General features: G+C 47.7%; 1 protein-coding gene across 1 annotated transcript in view; it reads left to right on the top strand.

Moving 5' to 3' along the window:
- Window positions 1-19740, top strand: part of ITIH5 (inter-alpha-trypsin inhibitor heavy chain 5) — a 60200-nt gene that overhangs the window by 26730 nt on the left and 13730 nt on the right. The window contains exons 6-8 of the mRNA XM_063134697.1: window positions 1433-1602; window positions 4538-4654; window positions 18910-19081. Coding sequence (XP_062990767.1) covers window positions 1433-1602; window positions 4538-4654; window positions 18910-19081 — 459 coding nt within the window. The remainder of the gene's footprint in view (window positions 1-1432; window positions 1603-4537; window positions 4655-18909; window positions 19082-19740) is intronic.

Here is a 19740-nt window from a genome sequence, read left to right as displayed (position 1 = left end):
AGAGGACACCTAGTGTGTGTGTGGGGAAGCAGCTTTCTGAGTCCTGCAGAAAGTACGTCATTCCCCCGCCACCTTAAAGAATCCGATTGGAGTGGAGGAGGGGAAAGGATTTCATTTTGCACCACCACCATCCACTCCAATTGGGGCCTTTTCTATAATGCCCACGAATGACCCTCTTTCCCCTTTAAGACCTCAATTGGAGCTCGGGGTGGGGGAATGATGTGCCTCAAGAAAGCATGTCACTCCCTCCTGCCATGCTAATGGCAGCCTTAAAGAGGAAGGTGTGTCATTCCAGGACATAATTGAAAATTATAGGAAATCCCCCCTGACACCATGGAAAGAACAAAAACCAGGACAAATCCGGGGAAATCCTGACAGTTGGTCACCCTAGGTATGATTCAAACTAAGATCTCCCTGGTCCACGTCCCGGGCATGGTTGGCAACTGCTAAGGGCCCACACTCCAGGAGCAGCCACTGACTGGAGTTGTTCCCCCTCTTCACCATGGCAACCTGCTAGTGCACTTGCCTCTCTCCCTGGCCCAGTCAGTGGTGGTGGTGAGAAGGAGGAACCATAGATGCCACGGCCTCCTTGCTCCCTGGCTCTCTAGCTGTCAGTCCAACAGATTTTTGCAATGATGAGAAAGAGGAGGAGGAGCAATACCAAGAAGGTTGATAATGGCAGTAAGATGGCTGCCTCAGTGTGGGAGAGGTCCCATTGAAGTATTGCATCCAAACTTCAAGAGGGATGCAGACAAGCTGGAGTGTGTTCAGAGGAGGGCAATGAGGATGATCAGGCGTCTGGAAACAAAGCCCTGTGAGGAGAGACTGAAAGAACTGGGCATGTTTAGTCTGAAGAAGAGGAGATTGAGGGGAGACATGATAGCACTCTTCAAATACTTGAAAGGTTGTCACACAGAGGAGGGCCAGGAACTCTTCTCGATCCTCCCAGAGGGCAAGACATGGGATAATGGGCTCAAGTTAAAGGAAGCCAGATTCCAGCTGGACATCAGAAAAAAGCCTTGACTGTTAGAGCAGCACGACAATGGAACCAGTTTCCTAGGGAGGTTGTGGGCTCTCCCACACTAGAGGCCTTCAAGAGACAGCTGGACAACCATCTGTCAGGTATGCTTTAGGGTGGATTCCTGCATTGAGCAGGGGGTTGGACTCGATGGCCTTGTAGGCCCCTTCCAACTCTGCTATTCTATGCTTCTGTGTCCTGGCCATGGGCCTTCAAAAACACAGAGCTGGCGCGGCCCTATCCATGGTCCTGGTAGGATAGAGGACCTGGCTCTCATCTGCCTTCATCTTTTGCATATTATACAAAAGGGAAAGTCAGGAGACTGCTGAAAGGGGTTATGATAGGACACACCAAATGTGACTCGTGTAGATTTACAAGGCGTGGCTGAAGTAAATGGTGTGTTTCCCTCACCAGATGATGCTTCCCCACCCCCTTCAACTGTGGTTGGTCAGACAAAAACGTTGGCCAAAGTGACCTTCAGTCCCAATGTGGTCCAGCAAGCCACGATCGCAAGGAATGGCATCCTAGGAGATTTTATCATCAGATATGACGTCAACAGGGAGCTGAGTGTTGGGGATGTCCAGGTATGGTGTGGCTTGCCTGCTCTTCATCCCATTATTAACTGTGTGGACCGTGAAATAAATTCCACCCAACCACTCATGCTAACGAACACTTAAGAGATCTGGCAGTGGAGAGCCGATAGTGGAACTTCTGATCTGAGGAACGCCCCTGTGGGTAAGGCCGTGTGGGATTGTGCAGTGGCATTTCTGTGCTCCAATGCGGAGTGGACAAAGTATGGTTCAGGGGGTCACATGCAGTGACCAAGGACTTCCTCCTGGGACATTCCAGAAATGACACAAGATAGGGTTCTGCTCTTGTCTTCCCAAAAGCTGGATCCTGCACATGACAGCACCTATGCATGGTTGCATGAACCAGTCCCAAGAAACTGCTATTTAAAGATGTGTCTGACCAGAGTGGTTACCCAATAGCTGTACTTGCCCCACTATATGAGCTGAAGGTGCATGATGTGGATACATTGCTGAAGCTAAGCACATCTGGCTCTGCTCAGTGCCTGGATGGGAGGCCTGCTTAAAACCCTCATGTATGCTTTCTTGAGTTCCACATTGGAAGAAAGTTGCGACCTTTATCAAGAGAGGGACAGGGGGAATGCAACGCTGTTAATCCTGCTTGATCTCTCATCGGCTTTTATTATTATTATTATTATTATTATTATTATTATTATTATTATTATTATTTATATAGCACCATCAATGTACATGGTGCTGTACAGATAACACTGATACCATCGACCATGGTATCCTCCTGGATTGACTCCGTGGGATGGGCATCGGAGGCACTGTGTTACAGTGGTTCCAGTCCTACTTACGGGGTCGTTTTCAGAGAGTAGCATTGGGTGACCAGTCCTCGGCCTCTTGGCAATTGAGCTATGGAGTGCCACAGGGCACCATCTTGTCCCCAATGTTATTTAACATCTATATGAAGCTGTTGGGAGTGGTCATTAGGGGATTTGGAGCTAAATGCCATCAATACGCTGATGACACGCAGCTCTATCTCCCTGTGACGACTGAATCAGGTGAGGCTGTGCAGGTCCTGGACCAGTGCCTAGACTCAGTAATGGGCTGGATGAGAGCCAATAAACTGAGAATGAATCCTGGCAAGACAGAAGCCCTGTTTGTGAGTGGTTCCCGAGTCCGGGAGGCAGGCTCATTGCCTGTTCTGGATGGGGTTGCACTGCCTCTGAAAGAACAGGTTCGCAGTTTGGGGGTACTCTTAGACCCATTTCTGTCGTTGGAGGCTCAATTAGCCGCCACGGCTCAGAGTGCCTTTTACCATCTTCGGTTGGTTCGCCACCTACGGCCTCTCCTGGATAGGAATAGCTTGGCCACAGTGGTACAGGCATTGGTAACCTCAAGATTGGATTACTGCAACGCGCTCTATGTGGGGCTGCCCTTGAAGCTGCTCCGGAAGCTGGAGCTAGTGCAGAATACTACAGCTCGGCTGTTGTCTGGAGCTGCCCCTTTCCAGCATGTAACTCCTCTGCTGAGGGAACTGCCCTGGCTACCTATTCGCTACCGGGCCAGGTTGAAGGTTCTTTACTTGTGTACAAAGTCCTAAACAACTTGGGACCAGGATACCTGAGAGAGCGCCTTCTCCCCTACCAACCTGCCTGGTCACTGAGGTCATCCGAAGGCCCGCTCCTGGTGGTTCCGCATAGATCCATGCTCCGATTGGAATCCACCAGGGGAAGAGCCTTCAGCGTGGTGGCGCCCCTCCTGTGGAACTCCCTGCCTCTGGAGGTCAGGCAGGCGCCAACCTTGTTCTCCTTTCGGCGCCTCCTGAAAACATCTTTATTCCAAGAAGCCTTTCCTTAACATGCAGCCTTGGATTTCTGTTTTTGCATCTTTTAAATTTTGTTTTAACTGTTTTATTCTGTTTTTATTTTCATTCATTTATTTGTACACCGCTCTGAAATTTTTCAATGGGGAGCGGTATATAAATATTCTAAATGAATAAATAAATAAATAAATAAATAAATAAATAAGAAAGGCAAGACATAAATGGGGGTGGAGGAATAGAAAGTTTTGGCCAGAGCTCAAGGACGTAACAGTTGTGCCATTTCGTCCAGCAGGTCATGAGCACGACACACCCTCCAGCAACGGGCATACAGAGAGGCATACTGCCCCGATACAGGATTTAATGTGTAGCTAGTTAGTATAAAGCCATCAGAACTAGTAGCCGTCAATAGCCTTCTCCACCATGAAGCTGTCATATTCTCCTTTAAACCCATCCAAATTGGCAGCTGTCACTACACCGTGTGGAAGGGCTTTCCATAGTTGAACGATGCACTGGGCGAAGAAGGACTTCTTTTTATATGCCCTGAATCTTCTACCCATCAGCTTCATGGGATGACACCAGATTCTAGTATTAGAAGAGAGGGAGAAAAATTGTCTCCCTCTCTGCTTTCTCAATATCATGCATAATTTTACAGACCTTTATCATATCCCATTTTTTTCTTGCCTTTTTTCTAAACTCAAAAGCCCCAGACATTGACCTGGTTTGCATGTCATGGGAAGCCACCATGGGTGAATTTCCCCATGGAGCTTCTCGTCATGTTGGTGGCCGCCATTTTGAATATTCAGGCATGGTGGGGGTGCACCGTTGGTTCTTGTTATGTGTGAACCTCACAAGGATGGGTTGTTGGGATGGGTGACAAGCCACTCAAAACCCTAAAACGCCCATGGGTTTTATATTCTTTCCTTGTAAGGGAGTTGTTCTGGACCCTTGAGTATCGTGGTTTCGCAATCTGCACTTTTTACAGCTCTATAATACCCTTTTGGATGTGTGGTGTCCTGCACCTGTTCATGTCCACCCAGACAGAATCCCCATTTGGCACCCCTCAGCCTCCAAGTTCAGGACTTGCTGAAGCCCTGGCAGTACAATAGACATGGCCTTTAGCTCATGATTTGTTTTCCCTTTCTCTCCTTCTCATCCCACCAGGTTTTAAATGGCTACTTTGTGCACTATTTTGCTCCCAAAGATCTCCCTCCGCTCCCAAAGAACGTTGTGTTTGTGCTTGACAGCAGTGCCTCCATGGTAGGATTGAAGCTGAGACAGGTGAGGGTCCAGTTTCAGGTACCCACTGATGCACAATGCTGGGTGGTTGGCTGGGAGTTGGGAAGAGTCCTCCAAGTTAGATTACTGCAATGCACCCTACATAGGACTGCCTTTGAAGACAGTTCGGAAGCTGCAGCTTGTGCAAAATGCAGCAGCCGGAGTGATAACAGGGACCAGAAGGTTCTTCAAACAAATAAGACCCACTCTGGCCTGCTTGTGTTGGCTACATGTATGTTTCTGAGCCCGATTCAAGGTGCTGGTTTTAACCTATAAAGCCTTACAAAGTGACAAAGTGACAAAATGACAAAGTGCCCCATGATATTCTGATTAACAAACTAGCTAAAAGTGTGCTAGATGGAACAACTATTAGGTGGATTCACAGTTGGCTACAGAATCGGACTCAAAGGAAACTTCTCAAACTGGGGAGAGGCAACGAGTGGGGTACCGCAGGGCTCAGTCCTGGGCCCAGTGCTCTTCAACATTTTTATTAATGATTTGGATGAGGAGGTGCAGGGAACGCTTATCAAATTTGCAGATGACACAAAATTGGGTGGGATAGCTGATACCCTGGAAGACAGAAACAAACTTCAAAGTGATCTTGATAGGCTGGAGTGCTGGGCTGAAAACAACAGGATGAAATTTAATAGGGATAAATGCCAAGTTCTACATTTAGGAAATAGAAACCAAAGGCACAGTTACAAGATGGGCATACTTGGCTCAGCAATACTACAAACGAGAAGGATCTTGGAATTGTTGTAGATCACAAACTATGAGCCAACAATGCGATATGGCTGCAAGAAAGGCAAATGCTATTATGGACTGCATTAATAGACGTATAGCTTCCAAATCACGTGAGGTACTGGTTCCTCTCTATTCAGCCCTGGTTAGGCCTCATCTAGAGTATTGCGTCCAGTTCTGGGCTCCACAATTCAAGAAGGATGCAGACAAGCTGGAGCGTGTTCAGAGGAGGGCAACCAGTGATCAGGGGTCTGGAAACAAAGCCCTATGAAGAGAGACTGAAAGAACTGGGCATGTTTAGCCTGGAGAAGAGAAGATTGAGGGGAGACATGATAGCACTCTTCAAATACTTAAAAGGTTGTCACACAGAGGAGGGCCAGGATCTCTTCTCGATCCTCCCAGATTATTATTATGCTCAAGTTACAGGAAGCCAGGTTCCAGCTGGACATCAGGAAAAACTTCCTGACTGTTAGAGCAGTACGACAATGGAATCAGTTACCTAGGGAGGTTGTGGGCTCTCCCACACTAGAGGCCTTCAAGAGGCAGCTGGACAACCATCTGTCAGGGATGCTTTAGGGTGGATTCCTGCATTGACCAGGGGGTTGGACTCGATGGCCTTGTAGGCCCCTTCCAACTCTTCTATTCTATGATTCTATGATTCTAAGACATCACTTCTTCCCATTCAGAAATGCTTTAGGTGCTTTTCTTTGGGCAAATCCATCATCAACAACAGAAAAATCAAGCAACTTTGCCCAGGGGGACTTGGAGTTGATCCCTTAAAATCATGGACCCATGCCAACGGGCCCCCACTGCCCCCCCCCACTCTCTGCCCAGCCCTGAGTCTCGGACCATAATCTCCAAGCCTGTTACCACAGGGGCCCTCCAGCAAAAGATTGCTGTTTTGGGCACAAGAATGTCCATTCAACTGAAGGGGCACTGAGAAGAAGGATCCCGTTCTCTGACTAAGTTGGGATTTGAAAACACAGATCTGTACTGCCCGTATCTGGTACCTCAATCCACTGGCACGCGACGGCTCCCAGACTTGAATGTAAATAATAATAATAATAATAATAATAATAATAATAATAATAATAATAATAATATAATGATGATGATTTTTGGAGGTATTCTGGCTGCAAGTATTTGAGGGCTCTTGGTCAAGACACCCCCAACGGGGCCCCTACCTCAATGAGCCCCCCTTCTCACCCCCTTTGCCACCAGCTGCTCTTCCTCTTCCTCCTCTTTGTCATCATTGCTACCACTTGCTTGCTTTAAAGGCAGAGAGCCAATGAGCCAGGAGGCAGGGACATCTCCTGTTCCTCCTTCTCACCACAACTGATGTCTGGATCAGAGCAAGAGGCAGATGAGCAATGATGAAGAAGAGAAACAAGTCCAGGGCCTCTTGTGTGGGCCCCAGCAGGCGTCCAACCATACCTTCCTTTGACTCTAGCCCTGTCAGGGGTGAGAGAAGCCCAGACAAAAAGGATATAGCTTAGGGTGACCATATGAAAAGGAGGACAGGGCTAATGTATCTTTAACAGTCACATAGAAAAGGGAATTTCAGCAGGTGCCATTTGTAGGCATGCAGCACTTGGTGAAATTCCCTGTTCATCACAACAGTTAAAGCTGCAGGAGCCCTGACCTCTTTTGTATCTGGTCACTCTAGTGTAGCTCCTGTCACGATGAAGAGGGAATTTCACCAGGTGCTGCATGCCTACAAATGGCACCTGCTGAAATTCCCTTTTCTACACAACTGTTAAAGATCCAGGAGCCCTGTCCTCCTTTTCCATATGGTCAACTTATAATATAGCTGGCCGTATGTCCTGCATGGAGTCAGGGCTGGACCAAGACATTTTTCTGCGTGAGGCAGAAGAGCAAATGGTGCCTCCATCTAGCCAAATCAAGGTACGTAGTACCAAAGTTAGCTGGATTATTTTGGTACACGGGGCAGAAAATGTCATAACTAAGAATTTGCCGCCCTTTTATGACACCCAAAATTTGCTGCCTGAGGTGACTGCCTCACTCTGCCTCATGGCAGGGCCGGCCCTGCATGGAAAAGTGATGCTTGGGGGTCATTTGGGAGCTTCCTGGGACCCTCAAACCCACTGTGAAGTAAAAGACCAATCCTCTTGAGCAAAACCTTTGCCTCCAAGGAGTCCAGGTTGCTGAATGGGGCAGGAGAAATACAGAGTTAGCAACTTAACGCTGGGAACGGAGGATTAAGACTCTGTTCCTGCCAGGAGTTGGTGTGAACAGGCCAGCTCAGTCGGCCATGGATTAACCTTTGCAAGGGTTTTACTTTCCTCCTGATGAGGCTAGGATTACGAAGTATTAGCATTTTTGGCTCACACAGCGGAGCCTTGAATTAACCCTTAAAAACCACCGACGCCGGAATCCCAGCCCTGGTTTTCGTTCTCCTTTCATTTCAGTGAGGCTTAATAAATGCACGTTAATTGCAAACTGGATCGTGACTATCCTTTGAAAGCAGCCTTTTCCAACCTGGTTCCCTACAGGTACGTTGGACTACAACCTCCACCATCCCCAGCCAGGTTGGGGAAAGCTGCCTCAAAGAGCCTAATAAAGGCAGACATTGCATTTTTGGAAGTGCATGGGTTGTCACCTGAAGTGCTGCAAAACAAGGAAAGCATTGTGAGGCCATAGTTTTTTGTGTTTTATTTTAAAAAGATCACAGAATCATAGAATCATAGAACAGCAGAGTTGGAAGGGGCCTAAAAGGCCATCGAGTCCAACCCCGTGCTCAATGCAGGAATCCACCCTAAAGCATCCCTGACAGATGCTTGTCCAGCTGCCTCTTGAAGGCCTCTAGTGTGGGAGAGCCCACAAACTCCCTAGGTCACTGGTTCCATTGTTGTACTGCTCTAACAGGAAGTTTTTCCTGATGTCCAGCTGGAATCTGGCTTCCTTTAACTTGAGCCCGTAATTCCGTGTCCTGCACTCTGGGATGATCAAGAAGAAATCCTGGCCCTCCTCTGTGTGACAACCTTTTAAGTATTTGAAGAGTGCTATCCTGTCACCCCTCAATCTTCTCTTCTCCAGGCTAAATATGCCCAGTTCTTTCAGTCTCTGTTCATAAGGCTTTGTTTCCAGACCCCTGATCATCCTGGTTGCCCTCCTCTGAACACGCTCCAGCTTGTCTGCATCCTTCTTAAATTGTGGAGCCCAGAACTGTATTACATGCATCAGATGTATTCTGGAGCCCAGAACTGTATTACATGCACCAGACATATTACATGCATCAGAAGAAACAACAGGGCTTCAGTAGAATATGCTGTCCTTTAATTTAATAGTAATACAAGTTGCATCTTACAAATAAAGAGGGCTTGTAAATAAGGAACTCCTGGAAATAAGGAACAGGTGGCTAGCCAACTTGGGAAGACCCATTTCACCTCGGACATACTTTTGCTCTGCAGGATCAAGCTCTGGAAATAATAATAAAAAATCATTTCTGTGACTTTGCAGCCAATTGGCTGCCACTACTGCTCCATCCATGATGTAATCACGAAACATCCTTCCCCAAGGGGGAGGGGTTTTAACTAGGGTGACCATATGGAAAGGAGGACAGGGCTACTGTATCTTAAACAGTTGTCTAGAAAAGGGAATTTCAGCAGGTGTCAATTTTATGCATGCAGCACCTGGTGAAATCCCCTCTTCATCACAACAGTTAAAGCCACAGGAACCCTGCCCTCTTTTGTATCTGATCACACCAGGCAGGCCTGCTGCAGCTTTAACTGTTGCGATGAAGAGGGGATTTCACCTACAAATGAACCCTGCCGTAATTCCCTTTTCTAGATTTTGTATTTTGTTTTATTTTGTTCTGTACAGCACTGTGAAAATTGATGGCGCTATATAAATAAATATTATTAATATTAACAATAACAATAGATAACTATTAAAGATACAGGAGCCCTGTCCTCCTTTCCATATGGTCACCTTAAGTTTAACCTTTTCCTTCTCTTTTGGTCTTGATGAAAATTGTCCTTGCCAACCCACCCTGTAAATTCTTCTTTGCCCTGAGAGGGAAGTTTCCAAGATTTACTCCCTGGTGGATCAGCACTTTGCAAGAAGGGGCAGTTTTCATCAGGACCATGGCAGGGGAAAGGGTTAACATCCTCTTCCATGTGCCACAGTCCTGATCCTGATTGTGTGTGTGTGTGTGTGGTGTGTTTGTGTGTGTCCCCAAGTTCTGTTTACAGTTTGTTGTTGTTTATTCGTTCAGTCGCTTCCGACTCTTCGTCACTTCATGGACCAGCCCACGCCAGAGCTTTCTGTCGGCCGTCGCCACCCCTAGCTCCCCCAAGGTCAAGTCTGTCACCTCCAGAAAATCATCCCTCCATCTTGCCCTTGGTCGGCCCCTCTTCCTTCTGCCTTCCACTTTCCCTAGCATCAGCCTCTTCTCCAGGGTGTCCTGTCTTCTCATTATGTGGCCAAAGTACTTCAGTTTTGCCTTTAATACCATTCCCTCAAGTGAGCAGTCTGGCTTTATTTCCTGGAGTATGGACTGGTTTGAACTTCTTATCCTGTCTAGTTTTGGCCTGGGAGATGCAGTGTATATAAGGAAAACCTATAGGGAACTATTTTAAGAGCAGAACGCAAAGCTGATGAATGGGCTTATCTGTATGGGAAGTTTTGGTATTGTCATGAACTGCTAGATGCCGCTTCTGTTTCTTTCCGGGCACCATCGATATGGGACGCCAGAACATGATCCTTTTCACTGGAGGTCATGGAGGAGCTGAGCTCGCTTACTTTTTGCATGCTTTAGCAGAGGAGAAATTGCAATAGCTGAGGGAGTTCAAAGAAAGGTAGAGGAATGTGATACAGGCCGAGAAACGCAGACTTCACATTTTAAAGTGGGCAAGGAGAATCCCTCCTAATGCACTTCTTTAGATTATACGGTGTTGTTAAAAGCGGCGAAATGGATCGTTGACATCTGAGCGTTGCCTCCTTTTGCGCGGCCTCGCTAAAAATCCACAGTGAAACGAAACAGACAAAATCTCTCAGGGCTTAGAACACTGCTGCAGCTAAGTTCAGAATGGAGGTCTTGCATCCTTCAGGCTCACGGATATCTATGTGCAAGCTTGAAAAGAGGGGATCTGAACGAACGCTCCCATTGGCAAGCTCAGCGTTTAAGGATTAGGAACACAAAAATCTGCTGTATACTGAGTCAGACCTTCAGTCCATCTAGCTCAGTATTGTCAACCCTGACTGGCAGCAATGGTTCTCCAGGGTTTCAGGCAGGGATTTTTCCAGCCCTACCTGGAGATGACAGGGATCGAACCTGGGCTGGGACCTTTTGCATGTAAAGGATTTGAGTAAGAATCTTCCTCCCCACACCTCCGATTCATTTCAGCGCTAGTCCTATTTATGTGTCACATCTGTGGTCCTATGGACTGCCATGCCGGCCTTGCCCAAATCTACAAAAGTTTTGGATTTCATCTCCCATCAGCACCAGCCAACATGTCCAATCATAGAATAGTAGAGTTGGAAGGGGCCTACAAGGCCATCGAGTCCAACCCCCTGCTCAATGCAGGAATCCACCCTAAAGCATCCCTGACAGATGGTTGTCCAGCTGCCTCTTGAAGGCCTTTAATGTGGGAGAGCCCACAACCTCCCTAGGTTATTGGTTCCATTGTCATACTGCTCTAACAGTCAGGAAGTTTTTCCTGATGTCCAGCCGGAATCTGGCTTCCTGTAACTGGAGCCTGTTATTCCGTGTCGTGCACTCTGGGATGATTGAGAAGAGATGTTCAGGAATGCCAGGGGTTGTAGTCCAAAATATTTGGAGAGCTTCAGGTTGAGGAAGGCTGTACCACATAGGGATGGCGTCACAGGTAGGCATGGTCAGGCACCTGCTGAGGGCCCACACCCCAGCAGGGGCCCATTGACAAGAGTTCCCTGATGTTGCTCCACCTCTTCACCATTGTAGCCTGTTGGTTCACCTGCCTCTCGCTCTGGCCCAGACAACGGTGGTGGTGATGATGATGATGAGGAGGAGGAGGAGGAGGAGGAGGAGGAGGAGATGCCAAGGCCTCCTTGCTCCCTGGCTCTCTGCCTGCCAAACAAGCAAGTGGGAGCCATGGTGAGAAGGAGGAGGAGGAGCAAGAGCAGCTGGTGATAATGGGGTGGAGAAGATAGACTTGGTGAGGGAGAGGAACCTACTGTGGATGTCTTGACCAAAGGCCCTCCAACACCTGTAGCCAGCACTGGGCCTCCACACATTCACCCAAAAGTCTGAACTCCATTCAGACCTTCTGTTGGTCACCTTTTGGGGAGCCCTTGGTCAAGATGCCCTCAGTGGACCATCCTTACCTGTGTCTCCACTGCCCATTCTCTCCCTCTGGGCCCAATTTACACCAAAGGCAAGCAAAGGATGCTCTTCTTCTCCTGTTCTTGTCACCACTTGCACACTCAGAGAGGACAGATGAACAGGCAGGAAGAGCTAAAGAAGAGCAGGAGCTGTACCACGGCTCCAGGGGTTGGCAGCACCACCTGCCCCTGGCTCTGGAGTGGACCTCGGAAGGTGCCCAAACATAGGGTGGCCATATGGAAAGGAGGACAGGGCTTCTGTATCTTTAACAGTCGTACAGAAAAGGGAATTTTAGCAGGTGTCATTTGTAGGCATGCAGCACCTGGCGAAATTCCCTCTTCATCATAACAGTTAAAGCTGCAGGAGCCCTGCCCTCTTTTGTATCTGGTCACTCTAGTACAGCTCCTGCAGCTTCAACTGTTGTGATGAAGAGGGAATTTCACCAGGTTCCCCATATGTACAAACGACACCTGCTGAAATTCCCTTTTCAATACAGGATGTTAAAGATACAGGAGCCCGGTCCTCCTTTTCATAGGGTCACCCTACCAAACATACCTTTCCCTGACATCGGCCCTGCACATGGAGCCAAGTCCATGAGGCTTGTGGGTGAGGACCAAGGAAGTCTTTCGGTCTGGCCCTCCTCACAGAATGGTGAGATAATAGTTATCTAACTTTCAGTGGAAAGTGGCCAAGAGTCCCCCAGTGCAAACCAGGAATGAATGGATGTGGAAAGGCCACCAGAATGAGGCCATTGTTGTCAGCCCCCTGCTTCATAGGAAGTTTGGTGTGTGTGGAAGAGCAAGGGCCGTCTGAGCAGCTGAGCCCTGTGTCCCTTTGAACTGGCCTGACTTCCATTTCATGGGCATGGCCCCCTCCCTCTCACCCCAGGCCCACGCGGCACAACAAGGAAGGGATTGTGTGGCAGAAATGTCACTGACGTTGTGGTTCCCAACCCAAGAGATTCCCACGGCTGGCTCGATGCCATTATGCCAGCTTCTGGGAATGACGACGTCAGCCGTTTTGGGTAGCTGGAAAGGGCTTGGTTGGAGTTCTTCAGATGGCCTCCAATCTCTCTGCATCTCAGGGAATTCATAACAGAGCAACCCAGGCCCTTCAAGGAAGGGGTATAGATACAGTGTGCCACTTGTTTCCTTACTGAGGACTTGGAGCATGGTTAATGGAGAGATCTTGTTATGAATGAGCGGGCCTCGTGCAACCCTCGTGTGGCACCAGCAAAAGTCATGCAGTTACAATGTGTGCAGCCTGCCTCATTTGCAGTGCTCCATGCCCTTTGATTCTTAACTGCATGCTCTCTGCACAATGTCAAGTAGATAGAAGTAACGCGTGAGGCTAATGCATCAACTGAGCTCATGAGAGCCAGAGTGGTGTAGTGGCTAAAGTGTCAGACTGGGAGTCAGGAGATCCGGGTTCTAGTCCCCACTTGGCCATGGAAGCCCACTGGGTGACTTTGGGCCCGTCAAAGACTCTCAGCCCAACCCACCTCACAGGGTTGTTGTTGTGAGGATGAAATGGAGAGGAGGAGGATTATGTATGCTGCCTTGGGTTCCTTGGAGGAAAAAGGCAGGATAGAAATGCAACAATAAATAAATAGACTCTAGGTTTGAGAGGGTCTTGGGCAAACCATTCTGTGGTGGGGGCCCTTTTCGCTCAGCAGCCCCTAATGGGCTTACGTAGTGGCGGTGGCGGTGCGCTGAGCACCACCAAACAGTCGGGTCTATCCACTCTTTAATTTCCCCACAATTCCCCAGAGTGAAGGTTAGGGCCTAGGTGAAGGCCAGGACCTTGTGGGAAGTTACAAAAAGCGTGGCTAAATCCAGCTACCTGGGACTGCTTAGAGCTAGGGAGGGGAATTAAAGATAGCTTGAGTGGGCCAGTAGTGGGCCCTCCAAAGTGCTGGGGCCTTGACAGCTGCCCAATCATGTCAGGTCCTGGCACCAGTGCTCATTTGGAGAGGTGTTTCCTTCTTAATATGACTCTACAGGCTGTAAGAACATAAGAAGGACTTTGTTGTACTAGGCCAAACGTCTATCTAGCCTAGTATCCTGTAGCTAATCAGATGAATGCAGGAAGTCCACAAGCAGGATATGAGGGGAATAGACCTCTCCTGTTGCGGTATTCACTCAAGAGCACGTGGCCTCGATATCAGAAGGTTGCATATATCCATTGGAGTCTGGTGGATCCAACGTCAGTCGGGCAGTGAATCCACTCCAGGTTTCAGTCAGAACTCTAAAGAAGCTCTCCAAGGTGTGGAAGCCTGGAACGGATTCACTGCCCCACTGACATCACAGCTACCAGCCTCCACTGCATATAACTAGGGAGAGGCAAATCTGTCAATTTTGGTTTCTTATTTTTCCATTTGTAAGTCGGATCATCCTAAACTTAGAGGGGTGGGTGGAAGCTTGCATAGAAATTCCTATGCATTTTTACGTGCATTTTACATGCATTTTTGTGCATAGTTTTGCTCAAGATCGGCTTTTTTTTTTGCAAGCAATTAACCTAATAGGATCCATTTTCTAACATTATTTTCACCAAATGTGCATTTTTGTTCTTTGTCTTTAAACTTGATTTCGACAAAATAATAATAATAAAAAAGCTAATGTATCTTAAATGCCCATTCGAAACCAAGACACGGCAAAGTACTTTGCATTATAACAGGGATCGTTCAGAACAATATATTGTTGCTGTAAAAAATCCATCTCCCACATCCACCTACTGTTAGGATTGCAGCTAAGCTCAGAGAGAGAGAGAGCAGAGAAGACTGAAGAGGGTGGCAAATGATGTCATCTTCCCTGCTAATCAAAAAGTCTGGGTGCTTTGACCCTGTGAGTCCTGCCTCCGCTACACCCCTGGCTGCCACCATTCTAAATTACACTTTGATTGACGGAGAGAATCCGTGCTATCTCCGATAGTTGATGGTTCAAGGCCAAGTAACACGTTCATGAATAAGGTGCAAAATGACCATCTGGGAAAAGCAGTGCACTGGGCCCTGCCTACACAACCACTCACAGGAATAAAAATGTAAATTATCGATAAAATAAACTTATATTTATTGGTACCTCCAACAAAATCAGTGTTTTGACATTAAAAACAAACATGCTGCACAGCAAAGATTACTCAGTACAAATGTTTGGACAATATAACATGAGCCTTGAACTTGAAAAACAAAAATTTCCACATAAAAATTAGGGATGTGCTCCGCTTCTCTTCGGTTCAGAGAAGCAGGAGCGAGGCGGCCTAATTCGCCTCCGGAAAAGGCGGAGGCGAAGAGAGTCAGGGGGGCTGCGGATCGAGGCAAAGAGGATCACCTCAATCCGGAGCTTCACCTGCAGGTAAGTGGGGGGGAGGGGGACTAATCCGGCGCTGCCGGCGGCGCCATCCATGCGGCGGCGGTGGCGGCAGCGCCAGGTAAGGGAGCAGGGAGGAGGGACACTTACCTTCCTCCGTCGCGGGCTTCAATTTGCAGAGAATTCCTTTATAATTGGCTTGAAGTCAATGGTCTTCAGGATATCATTTTCCATATACATGAGTGAAAGCCAGTTCAAACGCTGCTGCCCCGTTGTGCTGCGAAGCTGATTTTTTAAAATAAGTTTCAGTCTTGAAAAATGAACGTTCTCCTGCACAGTTGGTCACCATCATGCACATGAACTCTCTGAGTGCAATGTCAACATTGGGAAACACACAGATGTCAAGTTGTCCGAAATTATTTTTCCGTACAATGCAGGGAGAGTACCACAATTTTCATCAAGAACGATGTATTGCTTGAGATACATTGTATTGTATTACATTGTAATATATTGTATTGCAGTTACAAGATGGGCGATACTTGGCTCAGCAATACTACAAATGAGAAGGATCTTGGAATTGTTGTAGATCACAAGCTGAATATGAGCCAGCAGTGCGATATGGCTGCAAGAAAGGCAAATGCTATTTTGGGCTGCATTAATAGAAGTATAGCTTCCAAATCACGTGAGGTACTGGTTCCTCTCTATTCAGCCCTGGTTAGGCCTCATCTAGAGCATTTTGTCCAGTTCTGGGCTCCGCAATTCAAGAAGGACACAGACAAGCTGGAGTGTGTTCAGAGGAGGGCAACCAGGATGATCAGGGGTTTGGAAACAAAGCCCAATGAAGAGAGACTGAAAGAACTGGGCCTGTTTAGCCTGGAGAAGAGAAGATTGAAGGGAAACATGATAGCACTCTTCAAATACTTAAAAGGTTGTCACACAGAGGAGGGCCAGGATCTCTTCTCAATCCTCCCAGAGTGCAGGACACGGAATAACGGGCTCAAGTAAAGGAAGCCAGATTCCAGCTGGACATCAGGAAAAACTTCCTGAATGTTAGAGCAGTATGACAATGGAATCAGTGACCGAGGGAGGTTGTGGGCTCTCCCACACTAGAGGCATTCAAGAGGCAGCTGGACAACCATCTGTCAGGGATGCTTCAGGGTGGATTCCTGCATTGAGCAGGGGGTTGGACTTGATGGCCTTGTAGGCCCCTTCCAACTCTGCTATTCTATGATTCTATGATTCTATGAGATGCATAGATTAGCATGGGACCTGTATGCTCGTGGGGGCCCCGGGCAACTGCCCAGCGTGCCCATACATTAAGATGGCACTGCCGTACCATACTAGTGCTGAAAAGAAAATAAGAAGAATCTATTGTCCTTGATAGCCTTTGGATCTAACCCCAAGGCCACCAGCTGGAGCGATGACTCCAGATTCCATTGCGATGGGTAATGTGTTAAATGACATCATTGGCCTCCATGCGAGAGCTCAAGGGAAGCTGAAGAGAGACTACTGATTTGTTTGTGATCTCCTCCAAATTTATCCTCTCAACCGGGACCAAGAAACCTTCATTGTTATAAGATTGAAAGGGAAGGGAGCCGGGGACTTGGCACTGCGTGAGCTATTTTGTGTCAAATGCTGTTGGATCTAGTTGACCTCTCTTCCCCCTGCAAAAAAAAAAAAAGGCTTACCACAGCCTTCCTCAAATGGGCATCCTTCTAGATGTGTTTGACAACAATGCACACCATCCCCAGCCAGGTTGTCCAGGGATGATGGGAGTTGTAGTCCAACGCATCTGGAGGATGCCCAGTTGGGGAAGCCATCTTTAGCGTTTGTGTCTCTCAAACTACACAATGCAAATACAGGAAATGATGTCAAATAGAAGTCTTGTTTTGGGGGTCTTTTTACCACTTTCTTGAAAGTGGGGGATACTTCGGAAATTGTTACCATATAAATTTATACCTAGATTTTGCAATAACATGCCATCCCACGATACCCCCCGATCTCTCCTGGCCTCCATTTCCTGCTCCCCCGATATCCCCATGTCCTCCGTTTCCCGCCAACATGTCCCGTAGGCCGCAATTCCCGCCCCCCATGTCCTGTAGGCCGTGATTCCCACCCACCCCCCATGTCCTATAGGCTGCAATTCCCCCCATGTCCTGTAAGCTGCGATTCCTTTTTAAAAAAAAGCTGGGCTTTGTTCAGAATGGTTTGCCACCAGAACGTTATGGCACCATTTCTAGTTTGCAACCACCCCCCTACCCATTCTCAGAGGTTACCAATGCACATAAGCACATCTGCATAAATTCAAGTACTGTGAAAGTCTGAGATTTTTATTATTATTTTGTAAATGGAAGAATGGCAGATCATCCAAATAATAATAATAATAATAATAATAATAATAATAATAATAATAATAATGATTGAGTAACTTGGAATAGAAAAGGAAGAATTTGGACGGAGAGAATCTGGGAAGCATGTCCAAAGAATCCATTTCCTCAAGAGTAAACTTTGGAATCCATTGGTATAATATTAAGGATAGGGGACATGTTGTTGTATTGCAATTCCCACCATGTCTCACCATTGGCCATGTTGGCTAGGGCTCATGACAGTTGCAGCCCAACAACATCAGGTGTATGTGTGTGAACACTTTCCCCATCCCTGCTACAAAAGTGCCAGAGCTGGGTGCCCCCACTCAACTACTTCTCAGGATACCGCAGTTCATCATAGAGCAGCCCCCACCCTTTATTTATTTATTTATTTTGCAGTGGATGGATCGCATAGGGTGATCGTACGAAGTGGTAGATCCCCTGCTTTGCATGCAGAAGGTCTCACAGGTGCAATGCCCAGCTTCTCCAGGTAGGGCTAGGAGTGAATCCAGCCTGAAACCCTGGAGAGGTTTCAGAACAAGGCAATTTCCTATGTTCCTAACCTATGCGCACACCAACACTCCCATGTAGTCCTTGTATGCACCGTGAGAGGGTGTATAAGCCCAAGGTACAGGAAGCCAGTTTCCGGCTGGACATCAGGAAAAACTTCCTGACTGTTCGAGCCGTACAACAATGGAACCAATGACCCAGGGAGGTCGTGGGCTGTCCCACACTAGATGCAGCTGGACAGCCATCTGTCAGGGATGCTTTAAGGTGGATTCCGGCATCGAGCAGGGGGTTGGACTCGATGGCCTTATAATAGCCCCCTTCCAACTCTACTATTCTATGGTCTATGATTCTAAGGTCATGTTTTTGGTTTGTAATGGTCCATTCACACGCGGTGGTGTAGCAGAGCCAGGGCTTACAAGGACACAACACTGGCACTTTTTTTTACAGCCAGGGACATTGGTCAGTGGAGGCTGGTGGCTCTGATGTCAGTAGGGCAGTGAAGCCCCTCCAGGTTCCAGCCAGAAAAAGGCAGAACTCTAAAAAAAGGTCTCCAAGGTGCAAAGGTGTCATCTGCCACCCACCCCTCAGATTTTCCTGTTCCATTGGAGCATGGCTGCAATCCTCACAATAGCTGGAGATGGGGTGGGGTAGGATAGGGGAGGATGAATTTTCCCAGGATCAGTTTATATTGCTCCCTGTTGTAATGCAAAGTGTTTTGGGATGACGTGGTCTTGAATGGGTACTCATTAGCCTTATCAAAGACCTGAAAACTACTAGAACTGGTTTGTTGATATGGATCAATACAATTTCCTGGATTTTGGGGCTCTCCTTGTGGGGTGTGGCTGTGGGGGTGCTGTCAAACTTGACCACTACACCGCAGTCCACACGACATTGACCACTACACTATGGTCCACACATGTAAGTCGTCTCTCCAGCAAAGACGATACAGGTGTGAACCATTGTACAAATCGGATGCATTCATCCTGACGGCATCGCTCCGTTTTCTTTCAGACCAAAGAGGCCCTGTTCACCATTCTCCAGGATCTGAGACCTGATGATCACTTCAATATCATTGGTTTCTCAAATCGAATCAAGGTCTGGCAGCAAGACAAACTGGCACCAGTGACTCCCAACAACGTGAGAGATGCAAAGGTCTACATCCATCACATGACACCCACTGGAGGTAATCTTGGCCCCACGAGGAAGGGGTCAGGCTTCGCGTTTGTCAATGTACCTGCAATCTTATACACCCTCTGCTGGCACAACATTTGTTTCGTGGTAGTAGGTTTTAGGTGACGCATGAAGCAGACGTCCAACAGATGCAGTTTCCTTCTAGAAGTGCATTTCCAGGCTGGAAAAAAACTGTACCAGTTGAATTTTTGCCATTTGTGCAGCAGTTAAAGGCACAGCGCCTCTCAAAAATCAATGAAGAGGTTGCTTCTGAGCATGGGTAGAATTCCAAAAGGAGACAGAGATGTGAGTGTTAGCTAGCAAGTGAAAGGAGTAGAGGGGAACTGTTGAGAGGCCCAGGTGGACTCCTCCCTCCTCCAAATCCAGTTTCTGTGAACATAAAAGGAGCCCTGGTGGATCACAATAAAGGCCCATGTGAGAGCCAGCTCCAGTTTTGAGGAACCCTAAGCAAAAGTGGCCTCTGGTGGGTCACTAGCCATGGGTTTACCTGGGAGTGCTGACAGCAGCAGGCAGCTGGGATCTGCCGCTATACTTTCCCACAATGCCCCACTGTGAACCTGTCCCAGGTGCATTGTGGGATATTAAAAATGGCAGTTTGCAGAGCCAGCAGGATGGGGCAAAAAGGCCTCAACATCCTGCTGGTGTGCTGAG

This window comes from Elgaria multicarinata, chromosome 9 (assembly GCF_023053635.1).
Source record: "Elgaria multicarinata webbii isolate HBS135686 ecotype San Diego chromosome 9, rElgMul1.1.pri, whole genome shotgun sequence".
NCBI classification, from domain to species: domain Eukaryota; kingdom Metazoa; phylum Chordata; class Lepidosauria; order Squamata; family Anguidae; genus Elgaria; species Elgaria multicarinata.
Note: the sequence above shows the minus strand (reverse complement) of the source record. Positions and strands in the feature narration are given on the sequence as shown.